The following is an 18,911-nucleotide window of genomic DNA, read 5'->3' as shown; positions in this document are numbered from 1 at the left end:
TAATAAATGTAATTCTCTCTTTTTAACTGGATGGTTTGAATGATGTGAGCCTGGATACCAGGCCGTCATGCTCCAGTTGAGCTAAAACAAATTCTTTTGGCTTAAAAAGCTGCAGATTGTTGAAATGAAACCAAGAATGTAAATTCAAACCTGACTTTACTTATTCAGCTGAGGCTTTAAATCACAGACGAGTGTTTCTGTTTCCGCACACATTCACTCAGACTGCCACTGAACTTTGGGCTCAAAGCTATAACCACAACATGATATTAAATGTGCAGCCGCACCGACTTAACAAAACAATACACAAAACAGTAAATATACACAAAATGACTGAAAAAATACACAAAACAAGCATTACAATACACAAAATGACTCAAAAAACACACAAAACAATAATAAAATACATACAATTACTAAAACAATACACAAAACAATAAAAATACACAAAACCTCTCCAGGAATACACAAAATAATAATAAAAATACACAAAATGGGCAAAAAGATACACAAAATGACTCCAAAAATACACAAAACAATCATAAAAATACACAAATTGATTAAAACAATACACAAAATGACTCCAAAAACAATAATAAAAATGCATGCAATGACTAAAACAATATACAAAACAATTATTCCAGATTGGAATTATGATAATGGGTCTTCTGCTGATTGGATCTGGCATTTTCCTGATTTATCGCAAAATTCGGATTACGTTGCAGCAATATTAGAAGCCGCTTGTCACCAATGGAAAGGGCCGAACTCTCAGAACTCTAATGATTCCACCGTGGTGAACTTTAAGAGGAGTGGAGAGTTCTTCTCAAGGAAATGGCCACATTATTGGATTATTGATCGACTAACCAGAAACAAAAGAGCTGGCAGTCATGTTGTGCGAGCCCGTCTGAAAACATCTTCTCTTATCTCATTCGACCCCGCTGAGAACAGCCTGTCGAGGTCTCTTCTTCCACACTCTCCATGGATGGATGTTGATTTGACACTCTGACCTTTCCCTTACTTTACATGAACACCTACAATCTGGCTCGGCTAACAAACTATCGAGGTCATCTCTATGGCAACGCCGTCCCACGTCATGGGCTGGAGAACTATGAGAGACTATAGCAGAGTCTCAGTGAACAGGCTTAACGCAAACTAACACTGAACACTTCACTCACCTATTACATACACAACCTGTTTCTTCACCGTCTCCTCTGGCCCCCCCCCTCCTCCCTCCCTACAGAGGCAGCATGAAGCGAGGCCGTAAGGGCAGCGCCATCCTGTGGCCGACCTGTGAACTACCCATCCAAAGATTCATCCCCTGTGCCAAAGCGCTGCTGCATTGAACTGAATGTTGTGTTTGTTGTTTTTTTTTTTGTTTGCTGAAGAGTATTTTCATGATCCCAAACTCCGCCCCTCTCTACAAGGGCCTAGTTTCTTTCTACCCATTGTTTCATATTTCTCGTCTAAGAAACGGAGCGCTGCTCTGCTGTGGCTGCCCCCCAGTACTCCGTACCTGTCCCCCCATGTGATATGTTTTTGTGTTTCATGTTTCTTGGTCGAGATGTATCTGAAAATGAATTGCCCCTCGGAGAAAAATGAATTTTTCTTCTGAATAAAAAAAAATACACAAAATTAGTCAAAAAATAAACAAAATAACTCCAAAAATACACAAAATGACAAACTATTACAGAAAACAAACACACAAACCAACATGAATGTTGATCATGTCGCACAAAGCAGTGATCTTCTGCGACTCACCTGTTCTCCCGTGTACTGGATCAAGGTGGTGAGGTCGGTTCCGTTGAGGATGGACACCTGTAACACAGACACACATCTGCTCAACATCTTCTACTTTAACACTAATGTAACTCAAGTAAAGTCTCTCATCAGGAATTTATTAGACAAACACGTCCCACTGTGACGACAGACTCAGGCTGTTTTCTTTGCTTTACATTCCTGAGTTATAACACCTTCTGAAGCCCAGGACTTTCAGTCTAAAGTGACTTTAATGAACCAAAGTAAAGGACGTGACAGATGTTCTTACCGAGCCGTACAGCATCAGACCCTTAGGGACCCCCGCTACGAAATCTGCAGAGTGCACAGAGTAATAGAGGGACGTTAGCGTTAGGAGAATGAATGGGTCACATCAGGATATGCAGAGCAGACAGATGGTAAAAAGGAGGAGGAGATTCACATTCATCCTGGTAGAGGGGTAGTCTTCTGATGGAGAGGTTGGGGGTTCGATTTCACTGATGTGTGAATGTGTGAATGAGTTGATATGTAAAGACTACGGGATGAAGCGCTTTATAAATCAAGTCTATGTACCATTTAAAGATCTGAGCATGTTTGTGTTGTCCTGTGAGAGACGGGCTGTCTGCTAAGCTCCGCCCCTTTGTCGCCATAATTGAACTCATACCAAACATTATAGTGACTCACCTTCAACTTCATCACCACTGAACTCTCCCACAGCGATAGAATAACCTGTAAAATACACACAGGAGCACAAAGTTCACTCTGAGCTTAGTTTATGTATTATTTCTATGACTTTTATTAATTATTTTTTTTATTTTTCTACGTTATGTTTATCGTATTTGCATGTCTTGTATGACCAATCAATTAATTAATGTATTTATTTTTTGTAATTTGTTATTTGTCTTTGTATGTTTTGTATGATTTTACTTTATTGTATCTGTAAGTTTGTATGACGTTAATCCTTTTTTTATCTATTTATTTTCTGTATACTGTTTTTTCGTTTTGTTTGACTTTAATTCATTAATTTCTCGTTATTATTTTTCTCTATTCTAAATATTTTATCTGTATGTTTTGTATGACTTTTGTTCATTTATTTATCATGTATTCTGTTTATTGCATCTGTTTATTTTGAATGACTTAGTTTATTTTTTTTATCTATTTATTTTCTGTATAGTGTTTTTCATATTTGTATGTTTTGTATGACATTAATGAATTAAATTCTCATCATTTCTTTTTTCTTCTCTATTCTCTTTATTGTACCTGTATGCTTTGCATAACTTTAATTTGTTTATTTTTTGTATCTATTTTCTATATACTGTTCAACCAATTGTTTGTATGACATTAATAATTTTCCACTATTCTGTATATTTTATCTGTTTTGTATGACTGTTGTTTATTTATTTATCATGTATTCTGTTTATTGTATTTGTATGTTTTGTATGACTTTTGTTCATTTATTTATCATGTATTCTGTTTATTGTATTTGTATGTTTGTGTGACTTTAGTTTAGTATCTGTTTATCCCATATATTGTATGTTTTGTGTGACTTTGTTGATGTTCTTGTTGACTGTTTGTGTACAGTTTTTACTGTATTATATTATATTTATTTTATTGGCCCCCGGCAGAAAAGCTGCAGCTTTGCAAAAGCTAACGAGTAAACAAACAAACAAACGAGGTGTATAATAAAATGCAGATGTGCTAGCCGTGCTAACCCTGGTAGCTGTCGTCATGTTTGGCCTCCATCTGTTTGGTTTGAAGCTGTCCGTCCACTGCCTGCATGAAATACCCTGGATAGTACGCTTTGATGATGTCTTCTTTGTGGGCGGAGATCACCTGACCTGAAAAAACCACATAAAACTATAAGAAAAAACAACACACTTTACGTCATCGTTTCTGTGGAACACACCTTGCCAGAAGTAACTTCCTGGCCCACCGAGAACCACTTTACCGTCCTGGAGGACCAAAAACATCAGATCAGAAAAGGTAAATTATGAAGCGACTACACGTGGTCGTAGTTCTTCTCACCTGGGTGAAGTCAGCACTAAATCCTCCCTGACAGTAGCCCTGACCCTCAGGTTCACTGAGCTCTGTTAAACACACAGGAAACATGACAGCCAATCAGCAATCAGCAAACTGTCACATGCTACATGGGTCATTTCAACAAATGGTCCACACCCTTCAGTCTCAAAACATTCTGAATTTTTTACTAATTGTTCCGTGATTATTCAATAGGCACACTGTATATCAGGGATGGGCAACTTTATCACAGCGAGGGCCACAAACATGTGATTGTCTCTGATCCCAGGGTCACATGATCAATATTGATGTCAGCATTTAGAATAATGGCCAATCAGAGCATTAACACAGGGGGGAAAGGGTTATGTCTTTGTTTTTCCGTTTTTAGTCATTTCGTGTGTTTAAGGGGAGCTTATGTGTGTTTTTGTTATTTTTTTGTGTTCTTGTTATAATTTTGTGAATTTTTCTGTCACTTTCTGCGTTTTTGTTGTTGTTTTCCTGTCATTTTGTTAATTGTTTGTCTTTAGAGTTATTCTATAACGTGTTGTTGTTTTGTGTGTGTTTGTGTTTAAGTGGTTGTTGTGTTTGTCTTTGTTGTCCTTTAGGGGGTACACTACAAATCTAGATGTGATTAATCTACGTTAGCACCTGTAAAAAACACACAGGAGCACAAAGTTCACTCTGAGCTTAGTTTATGTATTATTTCTATGACTTTCATTAATTATTTTTTTATTTTTCTACGTTATGTTTATCGTATTTGCATGTCTTGTATGACCAATCAATTAATTAATGTATTTATTTTTTGTAATTTGTTATTTGTCTTTGTATGTTTTGTATGATTTTACTTTATTGTATCTGTAAGTTTGTATGACGTTAATCCTTTTTTTTATCTATTTATTTTCTGTATACTGTTAATCTACGTTAGCTGGCTTCAACAACAACAAACATTCCTTCTCAGTCACAAGCTGTACTACGAACGTCGATCACCTATGATCACAACACGCTAATTTAAACCAAGTGATTACAGCCTCGTTACGTGCGCATGCACATGAAAGGGGTGGAGCTTGCAGCGTCTGACCAATCAATGGCGAGAACTGTCTGATTGAGCGTCTTTACAATAAATGGAGGAACAGCTTATGATCTTAAATAAATATAATGAATATAAATCCACGATGACAGTAAAGAGTAAAAGTGAATTAGTGCAGCGCTCAGCAGAAGGCGGAGCTTTTATACTTCATAACTTGGTACCAGGTTGCTGAAGTTTAAAATGATGAATAATTAAAATCCAGAATTCAGACCAAAGACAACACTGTTGTTACAGAAAAGGCAGGAATGAGAGAACTCAGACAGGAAGCTGCTGGTACTGTGAATGCGCAACAGCGTGAGATTATTTATGATATTAATCCATTAGATGATAAACGGACAGCGCTCTGCAGTTAAACTTTATTACAGCACACACGTGTTTCTATTCAGGTAGACCTCTATCACACACTGGGATGAGAACACATTGTGTATGTTCCTGCTGATAATGTCAGCCCCAGCATATGAATTAATCAATGAATGAATGAATTAATTCATTCATTGATTTCAGCCGTCTCCGTGCACACGGATCGACACACAGTCTTCATCAACTGACTGTAGGTCAGTCCATCAGATATAAATCTATATCTTTCCTAAAAGATGTCATTGGTAAATGAAAGGATTGAATTTATAATTCATAATCTTCTTAATAAACTCAGCTGTCAGATTTGCACTAACCATGATCATCTATCAATGGGCAGGTGATTTTCTAGGAGATCTGATTGGTCAGGAGGCGGGGCTTTTAACACCCAAGCCAGAGCAAAACCTGGTTGCAACCAGGTTAGCTGTTCAGTATTAGTTGCCATAGTGATTAAGCTCCAGCGAGCTTTGTAGTCCAGCACACACTGATTAAATCCTGGACGTTAGCGTGATAAGAGCTAATGTAGAGTCGTAGCATAGGCCCTTTATGTTTTATGAGTTATTTTCTGTATTATTTTGGGCTTCATTTTCCTTCCAACTTCTTGAATTACAATTTTTGGTGATGATAATAATATAAGACACAGAGGCACGCCACAATGGCCTCATGTACCTATAAATGACTTTCAATATTGGCGAGTGGTTAAAAAACACAAAGTTGCATTGAAAAAAAATAGTTTTAAATCCCAAGAAAGACTAACCTTTATACTATAAATTAAAACAGATCAAATTTTTTGGGGATTTTCAGACCGTGTCACCCTAGAACCAATGCATATCTGTGACTAATCATTAGTGATGTGAACAGTCTATGTTCATAGCTCTAAGCTGATCACATTACAGGGAGCTGAGACATATACTAAGTAGTTTACTGAAGACCCAAACATGTTCCAGACCCAAACACACACTGACTTTGTGACTATTGAGAGGAGCTGACATGTCCACCAGATAGGATGTATAGCAGATCTATTTCTATATTCTGAGAGAGTAGGTGGAGCTTATTACTACACTATATTTACCTTTCTATGTGATGGAGTTACAGACATATTGGAAGATGAAAATGCAAGAAAATAAAAACACACCCCCCTCACTAAATTGTCCATATCTCAAAAGGTATTCATCCGATCAAACTAAACATCTACAGTGTGGCTATTGAATAACTAAGGACTAATTGGTAAAATATTCAGAATTTTCTGAGACTGAAATGTGCAGGATGTCCTGAAAATGTGTTGAAATGACATGAAATGACTAAATAATGTTTTCATCAAGTCAGTTCTTTTATGAAAACAACTTGTTTCTTTTTTCTGGAGCTGCTTTTTTAGATGCTGACCATTCCGACAGGGAGCGTATTCCACAAACTTGCTGAAGTTGTGCACAGATAGGTAACAGGTTCCTGTGGCGTCTGATCTGGGGTTGTCCTGTTGGGTCCTCCATGAGTACAGAGGAGCACACGCCTGTGGGACAGAGAGAGGATGAGGATGAGATGGAAAAACAGGGAGGGAGAGGCTGAGCTGAAGGAATGGAGATGTGTTTTCCAGTGGCAACAACACACTGGAGAGCTCAGCGGGGGTGTCAGGTGGAGATCAGTTGAACATCTGGAGCAGAATTGGTTTGTAACTCAACCCTGGTCAGAACAGGCAGCTCGTCTTTAACGTCAAACAGGGACACTAAACGTTCCTGTCCAATGTAAACAGGATTGAATCTGGTTCACAGATCAGTGAGAAGTCAATACGCTTCAATACTAAGTGAAATCAAAGGGTCGCTCTGACGTATAAGTCGCTGCCTCAGTTTTAACCCTTAGAACAGTCATGTAGAGACAGGGCCATAAGGGGGAATAAAGGGGAGAGCTTTTTGGGGTCCATCCATGACGTCAGCAAAATAAATCTGTGATAATCACATTTATTTATTCATCTGAATAATATCCATTGTTATCCAGGAATGTTTATTATTATTATAGTCATCTTAAAGATGGAAATCCTTGTTTTAATCAAAAAGAAAATGGGTTAAAACTGACCAAAAATAGTGGAAAAGGTGGTGAAATAGGATTTTAAAAACCACAGGAATTGGTTAAAAGTGACAAATTACAGTGGCCAAAAACAATCAATCAATCAGTCTTTATTTGTATAGCGCCAAATCATAACCAATGGTATCTCAAGACACTTTACAGTAGAGCAGTCTTAAGGACGGACTCTTCATTTTATGGATACACACATATGCATATATACGTATATACACATACATATGTATCCCACACCCAACATGAATTCATCATGGCGGCAAGGAAAACCTTCTGTTAAGCAGCAGGAACCTTGTGTGGATCCCATTCCTATGATGAACAGCCATCCACGTTATGCTGTGTTGGGTGTGTGCAGAGGAAAGGGTGGAGACAGAGTTGTTGAGACTCTGTAACTCCACACTGAGGATCCCACGGACCTGCAAGACAAAAGCCAGAAGGAGACAGGAGCAAACACACAAGGGAAGAAGCAGACATAGAGGGAGTGTTAGAGAGAGGAATGGGACCCTCTCCGGTCCCTCTCTAACCTAAATGACCTCTCTCTTAATGCCCTCTCCAACCTCTCTCCAACCGAGCATGCCAGACCCCCCCCCCCGGCAGTCTATGCCTATTGCATCTTAACTATGAGCTATGAGCTGGTTCCTAACTAAAAGCTTTACCAAAGAGGAATGTTTTGAGCCTAACCTTAAAGGTAGAGAGGGTGTCTGCCCCCGAACCGTGGTTGGTAGATGGTTCCAGAGAAGTGGGGCCTGATAACTGAAAGCTCTTCCTCCTATACTACTTTTAGAGATGAATGGAACAACGAGTAGTCCAGCATTTTGAGAGCGTAGTGTTCTGGGGGGATTGTATGGCACTACAAGCTCCTTGAGATAGACTGGTGCCTGTCCATTTAGGGCTTTATAAGTGAGAAGAAGAATCTTGAATTCTATTCTATATTTTATGGGAAGCCAATGCAGAGAGGCTAATACAGGAGTAATGTGATCTCTTCTCCTAGTTTTAGTCAGGACACGTGCTGCAGCATTTTGAACCAGCTGAAGTGTCTTAAGCGACTTGCTCAGGCAGCCTGCTAAAAAGAATTACAATTATCCAGTCGAGAGGTGACAAACAGACAGAAAAGTGATTGAAAAAAGGGTTCAAAGTGTCAATATTGGAATAATTAGTTTAAACTGGCAAATAAAGGGCATGACAAATGGTTAATGTGGTTAAATTGGCAAAAATAATCATGAAATATGGTGAACAGAGGTGAAAAGTGACAATAATGGGTCAACATACTGTATGTGACATGAGGTGAAAAAGTGGCGGAAAGGATTTTAAGTGCTGAAAATGTCATGAAGGGGGAAAAATGTGCAGAAAAGGCATTGAAATGTGATGTAGAAGAGTCAGAAATGGGAGTCGCAAAAATGCATCAAAAGGAAAAAAAAATGGCAAAAAAAAACAGAAAAAGGGTAAAAATTGAATCAAATTGTCCAAAAAATATTCCTCATGCCCTCAATCTTTTCATACTATCTAATGTGAACCCACTACATACTCATATAGACGTCAGATTTAGGGTTAGGGTTAGCTTAACCCTAGCTTAACCCTACGTTAGTATGACATGTACAACAAAGCCTTTGATTCTTGTTTTCTCTGTCATTTTGACTTCATTTCAGACCAAAAACATTGGTTTTCAGTAGAAGAAAGTGGTTTTGGGTGCCTTCAAATAAAGTATAGAAACATATACTCCAGATAATATGGTATTCGTCTTTTATACATAAATCGGTGAATATATTCTCTTAAGTATTAAGAAATGTTCCAACATCTTAACAGATAACTTTGTAGCTAATATAATCTTGTTTTCAGTTGGAGTATGGCTGACTCTGACTGGAGTGGACGTGCATGTCAAAGAAGATTCATCATCTCAACCAATATTTATGAAAAACATTGAAAAGTCCCAGACCACAGCTGTTTCTCAGCCATGTTTTTGGACAAAGGTTACCCTAAAATATCTGCTCATCACAGCAGTAGCTTTCTCTCTTTGTTTAACCCCTAAAAGCATCCTGGATGGGGGTCAACTTACCAGGATCGTGTCGCCGTGAGAGCGCACAGTGGCGCCGAACCACTGGTGAGACTTGAAGTCGGCCTGGTGTTCAGTGTCGTTGAGCAAAACCATTCGATCCCCTGGGAAACGAAACACAAAGACAACACTGAGCTTCAGAGACACAATCAAATATGGAGTCATTTCTGCCTTCCCTTTCCGCCCAGTCCCTCTCTCGCTCTCTCTCTATATATACATATATATATATATATATATACATATATATATATACAACAGGAGAACCAGTCAGTTACAGAGTGGCTTGTTTTTGATGCCGCAGAGTGAACAAGCACAGGAGAAACGAGCTAGTAGCCGCGTTTCTATTACTCTTGGAAATGCGCTAAATCTTAACTAGTAATAGAAACACCTGAATTTTAAAAAAATACTGAAATATCGCTAAAACGTTTTTACGCTTTCAAAATGAAGTTTTTCAGATGTTTCGATATTGAAATGTATTGCAAAAGCTCAATGAAAACAATTTCAGGACGTGACGTACCTTTGTCACATGACCAGGAAATTGGTCAAAAGTTGCAGATTAGAGTGGCCAGAAATAGACAGAAAAAGGTGTAAAAAGGGTGTCAATATTGGCTTAAAAGTGGCAGAAATGGAGGGGGGGGGGGGGGTTGAGGTAATGTAATTTAAAAAGTAGAAACAATTAGTTTAAACCATAGATTGTAAAAAGAATGGACAGGACAAGCTCCCCGGTGGAGTGAAGCTTTTATTTTTAGAGCTCCCCCTGCTGGCTGGCTGCAGTATAGATCATAAACCCCGCCTCCTCAATAATAACAGATGGGATGTGGGTCAAACTGTAAAGTTAAAATACTCGTCACATCATTTTTTTCTAAACCTAAACTTAGTTATTATCACCCTACATTGTGTTCAAGTGCTCATTTTTCTGTGAACTTTGTTTTAAATAAGTTATTTGAGGTTGTAAAACAGGATTTTACGTTATATATGACGATGATTGACAGCCGCGGGTCTTGCGTAGCTCTCTTTGTGAATAGAAGTTATGTTGTGAAGGAAAGCTGAGACGCCATTTAACTAAATATTTATGTTTTTGTACTAACCTCTATGATCTGAACAAGACGTTGGTAGAATTTCCAGCAGGAAAGATAATTATGTTCTTGGCGTAACTGGGCTGCATAAGCCATCAGAGCAGTATGCTAAATGGGCGGGGCGTGTTACCAGGGCTCCTCCCACCTGACCCTACTGCGCAGACTCTGGTTCCAAAGTTTGAAGATGGAAGTGCTCCCAAGCGCCGTATTTTGGCTTAATGGGCATGAGAAAGTGTGAATGTGCTTAAATCGGCTAAAAATAAACGAAATATGGTGAAAAGAGATGAAAAGTGACAATAATGGGTCAAAATGTGTGACATTAGGTGGAAAAGTGGTGGAAACAGCTACTGTCAATAGGAGTGTTTAGATTTATTAATTGATGTGGCCTACACTATTATCTATAACAGTGGTTCTCAACCTTGGACAAGGGGGTCCCCAGATACCTTCAAGAAACTAAGAATATTGTTTTTTGCTTATTTTTACTATTTTTCTGCAACTACACCAAACTTGCCATATTTGAACCTATTTTCATCACTTTTTCTTGCCATATTTTTGCTCCTTTTAATGCGTTTTTGATACATTATTCCTGTTTCTGCCACTTCATACAATTCTAATGCCTTTTATGCTCATTTTTTCCACTTTCAAGGCATTTCCATTACTTTTTATTGAACTATTTAGATTCCAATGGAAATAGAAACACAGCAAGTGATTGGCTTGAGTCCATTTTTGCTCTAGTTTGTTCCCAGTATTCCCAGTGATGTCACCTCACTCCAAACATTCAGTTTTGCCTGGTTTTCTGAATAAGCCCTAAAATAAACATCTTCCATTGTTTTGCTGCAATTTTCAGTGAAAATAAAGTTTTTGATGTAAGTATAAATTAAGTAAAACCACTTCAATGCATCCCTCATTGGACTCCATATCCCATGGTGCAATGCACCAAACTTTTCCATCAAATGACTCATTCCTTCCATGCTAGATGTCTTAGCTTAGCGGGGTTAGCTTAACCTTTGTGACCCCCCCTCACAAGTTGACCACCTGGTCCTGGTCAGGAACGCTAATCTTTAGCTACAGCAGGTGACGTGACAGATGGTGTGAGTGAGGCGTCAAGTTTAAAGTAACACAACCTGATATAAAGGCAGATGTTACAGCTGTGGACCAATGATTAGAGAAGGAAACACAAGACAATGGCTCAGAGAAGGAGACGCAGACATTTGTAGGGGTCAGGTAAGGGTCGTGACCTTTAAATGAGTTTAAAGAAAGAAGTGTGAGTAATGGTTCTAACTGTGTCTCCAGTCAGTCTTTCTTTGGAAACAGTGAGAGAGTCAAAGTGAGTCCAAAGAAAACACAGACTGACCCGGTCTCATTACAGCAACTTCTTAGTTTTCCATGTTTGGGGGAACACTTCTTTTATAGTGTTTTAAACTCTAAAACATCTCACATTTGACGTGTCACATTAATCTTTCCAATAATTGACATTACGAGTCTAATGACATCATAAATCACAGGTTTTAATACAATTACAGTAGCCGACTACTATTCAAGAAACACTTGAAGCTTATTACATTAGCTTGTTCACTTTAGCCACGTGGTATTTTCCCACATAACATCGGAGTTTGTTTGGCTAGGGCACATGTGTCTAACTCAATGCATCAAATTCGTAAAACATGAAACGTTTTGTAATTTATCAAATAATTGAGTTGTAGATATCTCCTCCAAAAATCAAATAAATCCACAATATTTGCCAAGCTCAGTTTTTCAGTTCTTATATCACATGACAGTTGTCATTTTATATCTTATAATGTTGACGGAACTCAAAATGTTTCCAAAATCTGGAATTTTTTTCTCAAATTATTCCCCAAATTTGCAAAATAAGGGAAATTTAAGTGAAGATCCTGAAGAGACTGATATACTCACAAACTTTATCGTTTACATAATAATTTATCTGCGGAAGTGCAAACCAGGGCACATTGATGTTGAATTTGTTCTTTTTCCCACAAAATCTGCATCCCACTTAAGATCAAACTGGTCCCTGATTGGCCCCTGAACCCCTGTTCTAAAGGTTGGTCAAATCTGATATTTAATGAAAAAAATGTTGATAAATGTTATTTAAAAACATAATAATGATGATAATACAACAATAATAGTGTGAAAAGTCTATGCAATGTATCACACTATTTATTTATCCCAGTTTTTTATTACTTGTAAGGAAACTGGAAAGTATGAGCACACGCATGGCGTTACATGGACAGAGCAATAATACAAAAAACCCAAAAGAACAGGTTGAGGGAAACTTAAATTAAAACCAACAATGCTACGATTATTACAGCAAATTACAGTCACTGTAATCAAACGTCAGTTTATGAACCCAAGTGGAGAATATCTGCATTTCATTTCACAGGCTTTCATAAAAGGCTATTTATCATGTATTTCTTCACTATGTTTATTTATGTGACGGGGTTCAGGTTTGGCTTGAAACTGGTTCCCCTTCTTCCTCCTAAATATCCCTATTTTTCCTACGTTTCTCATGTGGAAAGTCTTGAAGTGGTTACTTTGTTTTGGACTTGAAGAAATGATCCTTGGACTCAGATCTCTGCTGCAGTGAATAACCAAAGCCAATTCACAGCACAGGCTACAAAGATGTCCCTAAAAGTCGATCAAGTCTTTCCCTTTCATCCAACGGCCACGACGTCAAGTCCTCCAAACTCACATCTTAATGAAGTGATTTTCCGTCCATTTCTTTGGGAATCAAGCTCAACTCCTGTGTCAACGTGACCTGTTAAAGACCACTCTAGAACTAGAACTCCACTCTAATTCATCTGGTTTGTGTAATGCTGCTCCAAGGACACAACTGTACGGTGGTGAAGGAACTCCTACTATTGACTCTAAACGATGAGCTCCAGAATCAGAGAGAGGAAGCGTGAAGAAGATGGCCAGGTTCTCACGTGACAGCATTAGTTCTGTGTCGCCGTCAGTGCACGATGAAAAGTAGTGTTTGTTGTCTGTGAGCCATCTGGGATCATGTGGAATATATCCTTAGATATAAAGATAAGCACAACAGAACAGATCAGTTCTGACCAAAGTCACCGCCCTACTGGGAGGTGGGGGGTGACATGGGGCCAGGGGTCCGAGACGTGATGTAAATGTCATACTAACGTACTAATCATACTAACGTACAACTCATACTAACGTACTACTCATGCTAACGTACTAATCATACTAACGTACTACTCATACTAACATACCACTCATACTAACGTACTAATCATACTAACATACCACTCATACTAACATACTACATACTAATGTACTACTCATACTGACGTACTACTCATAATGACGTACAACTCATACTAACGTACTACTCATACTACATACCACTCATACTAACGTACTAATCATACAAACATACCACTCATACTAACATACTACTCATACTAACGTACTACTCATACTGACGTACAACTCATACTGACGTACTACTCATACTAACGTACTACTCATAATAACATACTAATCATACTGAGTGTGACGTCTAAATGAGTATGTAGTGCGTTCACATTAGACAGTATAAAAAAATGTAGTATGTGAGAAATACCAGGATGTATATCAATGGGGACATTTTTTAAGTATGCACACTAGCCATACTCAACCGTCCCATGACGCATTTCAAGCACAATGTAAATAGTCCTGCGACTGGCTTCAAGCTAAAAATCAAACATTCCCTTTTCAAAATAAAAGCATCTCTTCCATTCGTTTTTTAACTATTTTGTGAACACTATAAGGCTCTTGCTTTGAAGTTAACAGGAAGTTTTCTCAGTAGTAAATGGTGGACAAAATGGAAATCTCCAAAATGTGTGAATAAAATGTTTATACGTGAGTTTTATGGATGAAATGAGCACATGTTGATATTCTACTTGGTCACTTTCTCACTTCAAATGTATTCAGAACTTTCAAAGTAAAGGTGGAGAATCAACAGAGATATTTAGCCTCAGTGTGAACAAGGTTTTTGTCCTTGTACTACAAACTCAATGAGTATATACTTTCACTATATAATTAGTATGATTAGGATGATGAGCATTCCCACTGAAGTATACTTCCAAGTTTCACAAGATGCATTTAGAACTAGGGCTGGGCGGTATGACCAAAAATGTATATCACGGTATTTTTCTAAATTCTAATGGTTTCACGGTATATGACGGTATTTTTTTAATGTCATGATGAGTGAATATTAGAGAATAATTCCACACTAGTAGTAATACAAGTTTGTAACAGTAGCCCAATGGCTCTTTGCTGTGCTAGCTTAGCTTTAGCATTAGCTTGATTTCTAGCTTTAAATGCTGCATACTCAGTGGTGTGGTGGTTTCTTATGGTGAATAAGGTAGCAAAGCTAACCGTGCCACCGTGTCCGTGAGTGTTGTTCTCCTGTAGCAGAGGCATGCGCACGCAGGCACATGCTCACATGCAGCTTCAGAGCTTTCAATTGTGTCTTTTTTATCCATTTACACGTATTATTTACACCGTAGCTAACATCAGAGCGCTACTGTTTAGCTTCTTATTTAGAAGTGCAACGTTGAAAAGGGTCCGGTCTGAAACGCGGCGCAGCGTAGCGTTTCGAAAGTTGTGTAATCAAACACACCAGTACGGCGGTATATTAAAAAATTCAAATAATAACAAAAATATATACTGGTATTCAGTATGAACCTACAACAGTGTGAACACGCAAACAAAGTCTAGAGCGGATCAAACAGGAAAATTCTAGAGCGATTGTTTCTGTCGGTCTCAGAGTTTCCAATAGAAATCTAGACACAGGAAGTATCTGAGATGACGTAGTGTGCGTGGTATTGTGGTCAGTAGAACCACCAAAAGTATGGCAAGTTATTGCTGCTCCATTGTTGAATGTTGGTAAAAAAAAAAACAAACGGAGAAGGAAGAAGTTTGTGAACTCTACAGCGCTGGCTTTGACCCATGATGAGAACCTCTTCTTCAGGTTTCTGTTTCTCTGCCTAGAGAAGTCTCTACCACAGAAAGAGTTCTTATATGCTCATAAACGCTCATAACGCTCATAAACGCTCATAAACGCTCCCTAAACTCATCATCACAGTTTTCATGGCACAGAGATATTCAATAACTGGACAAATATTGTCCCTAAACCAAATAGTTGTGTGACATTTAGTTGGAGAGCATCTACAGCCCCTCACTCCTGTTTGGCCATTAGTGGTAAGTGTGTGTGTGTGTGTGTGTGTGTGTGTGTGTGTGTGTGTGTGTGTGTGTGTGTCAATGGGGCAGAAGACAAATGGCCAAATTCACTCATCACATCAGCTGGTCCAGTGGGATTACAGCCAGCAGGAGGCCTGGTCGGGGTAGGTGCAGGGGCGTGGAACAGGCTCCAGTCCCCCCCCCATCACCCTGTCTTGCCCTCCCTTCCATTACCCCCTCCCATAGGTGCCCTCCTGCACTCCCTCTCCTCCTTAAATCCATAGATAGGCTCTTATCTCCGTGGAAGAGGAAGTGGGTGGGAGGGGTTTCCTGGACACTTTGACCCAATTAGTTTGGCTAATTAAGAGAGTCTGTGGCCCCCAGGTCAGAGCTCAGACCCTCAGAGAGTCACTGAGACCTCTGACACCACTTTGTTTTTAGAAATATCATCAGTGCATTTATAACGACACCACAAACACTCTCTCTCTTAATGCACTGGAGTAGAGCGAGTACACACTAGCTCTGAACTTCAAAACAAACAACTTGAACTTCTGAACCGGACGTTTTCAAATGACCATGAGGCCAGATTTCAAGTGCTAACAAATAAATATAAAAAAAGTACTTTAAAAAGTCAAACCTCCGCCAAGCGTCAAATTTCCTCTTTTCCAGATATTCTCAGTTATCTGGATCAATAATCCTGATCAATGAGTACCATAATCATTCACAGTTTAAAGGCTTAACAGAGCCATGGCTCTTACTGTTACTAGAGCATGTAATGTACAAATTCACCAGCAGGAGGAGTTGTAGAATGGCCTGAAAGAGCTGAACATGGGGATTTATCAATTTTCAAACTGATTCAGAATCAGTTTATTGATCCGGATCGTCCCGAAAATCTGATCACTTGTTCTTTATTCCATTTGGGATATTTCTTCATCCAAAACCATCCTACATTTTTTGAAACAAATAAATAAATAAAATAATGTGAGCAAAAACACAGAAGCTCCCTGTTATAATGTGCTGTTTTAATTCAGATGAATAAGAATCTGTAAAGTTTGTTGGTTTTTAAATCGGGTGGAGCTTCAAAAGGCTTTTTAAGATATTTAGTATCAGTAATCATTGTCCACATTCTTGTTTTTCTATGTATGTCTACTGAACGGAACACATGCCATACTCAAATCCTTTATCAAAGTAATACTTGTCTCTCTTGAAACCACCTCTAACCTCTAACCTTTAATCTTTGATTTTGTCTTTATAATTGTTTCCTTTGTAGCTTTTCTCAGGACTGGCTGCTGATCAGATCACTCAACACCGGAGCAACGAGGCATACTTTAGTGTATCAGCGGGAGGTCCTGAAACAGTTGGGGGTTTGTCTCTATTATACACGAGGCTTGGTTTTCTGTGCGTTCTCCAGATGTCAGCTCCAGCTCTGACGCTCTGATCCGCTCCATCAAAGTCCTTTTTTTTTTTTTTTTTTTTAAAGGTGAAGGACGCTGTTGGACCTTGACTAGCGAGGCCTCTGTGTTTGTGCATGACATCATCATTGATGGCTCTCAGCCATCAGCCATAGTGCACCACAGTGGAGTCCCAATAAAACAAGAGAGGCTTGTTAAACACTCACTGGAATTCTCTTTTAATGCATTAAGGACAGTAAATCAGGGACTTTAAATTTCCCTGTAGTGCTATGGGTTCGTTTTTGTAGGAAAAAAGCCAAAAGTGACGCAGTTCTATTTTTTTTCTACAGTATGTGTAATACATACCGTGTGGGTCGTATGTATGTATGTTCCTTTATCTTAGAGTGGCCTTTTCCTCACTTCAGCATGAGTTCTTTGTGCAGCTCAGACTGATGTGTGATCTGTCAACGACTGAAACTCTGAGCCATTCATTAGACGTCATCCTACGAACTCTGTGGCTCGTTGTGTGACCTGTTTGTTTGTCGGCTCTTTATCTACCAACAAAACACCAGCGAGAGGAAGGAAGGCGCGTCCCCCTAAAAACCTCCTCAGCACCCCATCATCATTCCTTTATTCCTAAAGACAGGCAGCGTGACATCCAGGAGGAGACGCAGCTCAGCGGACCAGAACGAGCTCTGTCTGATTTTAAAGATAAAGTTCACCAGGTTAAAACTTAACTCCAGCCTCTGAACGACTGAAGCGTGACGTGAAGTTCACAGAAGTGCAACATTTATTTACTCAATCAACCCAAACAACCAACCACACTGTACCCAAAAACATTCAATCGCACTTTAATCCAAACATTAATGAGTCAAATCCAGCCAAAGAGACGTGATCGCACAGTCCATAGGTGAAGGGGCGGGGCCAACAGTCCTGGCTTCTCTACCATCATTCTCAGCCAATAGCAAAATGTATTCTAATAGCCAGGTTTCAACCCATAGCGGGCAGTCACTCTTACAGGTTTATAACAAAATACGACAAATTGAAAAACACTGAAAGGTCAAGAGTTGGACAAGAATGAGACATTTCCACCAGAGAGAGATGAACAGGAGCTTAGAGGAACTACAAAAGTGGAAACACCTTTAAAACACGTCCCAGGAGTACAAGGACTACAGAGAAGCACTAAGGATTGTGGGAAATGGAGAATTTTAATGTAAACCACTATGTTGAGGTGCGTTCACACTGATTGATCCGGTTAAAACACTCTAGGATCTGTTTGCTCTGATAGTCCGCCTCGTTTGGTTGGTGTGAACACGCAAACCAAGTCTCGAGCGGATCAAACAGGAGAATTATGGAGCGATTGTTTCTGTCGGTCTCAGAGCTTTTATAATCTAAGTCTAGAGCGCTGTGAACGCAACCGCTCTAGGAACAGATCAAACTCAGGAAGTAACAGATGACGTAGAGCACACAAGCAAGTGATGGCGCAAAATGTGTCTTTAAAGGGGATGTATTATGAAAAATCCACTTTTGGAGTCTTTTTGAACACAAACGAGGTAACTTAAGTGTCCACTAGCACACAAAATGTGAAATAAAACCATCCGTTTATTTATGGTCTGTGTAAATCTTACTACACAGAGAAAATTTCTCCCGTTTCAATTTTTACACATTTGTGACGTCACAAATGAAATACCCTCCCCTCCACTGGTAACTCCACCCCCAACTTGATGAAAACTGTTGAGAAAGTCCACCATTGTTTTTCTCACTAGCGAAGGAGTGATGGCTACCGGTAAAACTAAATACAGAACTTTCCTGCTGCCGGTGCCACGCCTCCACAGCGGACGTACACTGTAGTGTCAGCACTATTTGTTCATGCGGAGGTGGACTACGCTCTGTGGTTCGTCGCATTGACGAACCTGTTCTGA

The 18,911-nt window shown here is 39.1% G+C and overlaps 1 protein-coding gene across 1 annotated transcript in view; it reads right to left on the bottom strand.

Annotated features, from left to right (window-relative positions):
- Positions 1 to 18,911, bottom strand: part of itga5 (integrin, alpha 5 (fibronectin receptor, alpha polypeptide)) — a 66,864-nt gene that overhangs the window by 32,792 nt on the left and 15,161 nt on the right. The window contains 8 exon segments of the mRNA XM_028452458.1: positions 1,756 to 1,812; positions 2,042 to 2,085; positions 2,434 to 2,478; positions 3,462 to 3,587; positions 3,656 to 3,701; positions 3,775 to 3,836; positions 6,590 to 6,713; positions 9,330 to 9,430. Coding sequence (XP_028308259.1) covers positions 1,756 to 1,812; positions 2,042 to 2,085; positions 2,434 to 2,478; positions 3,462 to 3,587; positions 3,656 to 3,701; positions 3,775 to 3,836; positions 6,590 to 6,713; positions 9,330 to 9,430 — 605 coding nt within the window.

This window comes from Gouania willdenowi, chromosome 7 (assembly GCF_900634775.1).
Source record: "Gouania willdenowi chromosome 7, fGouWil2.1, whole genome shotgun sequence".
NCBI classification, from domain to species: Eukaryota; Metazoa; Chordata; class Actinopteri; order Blenniiformes; family Gobiesocidae; genus Gouania; species Gouania willdenowi.
The sequence above is the reverse complement of the archived record's forward strand: the minus strand, read 5'-3'. Positions and strand labels throughout refer to the sequence as shown.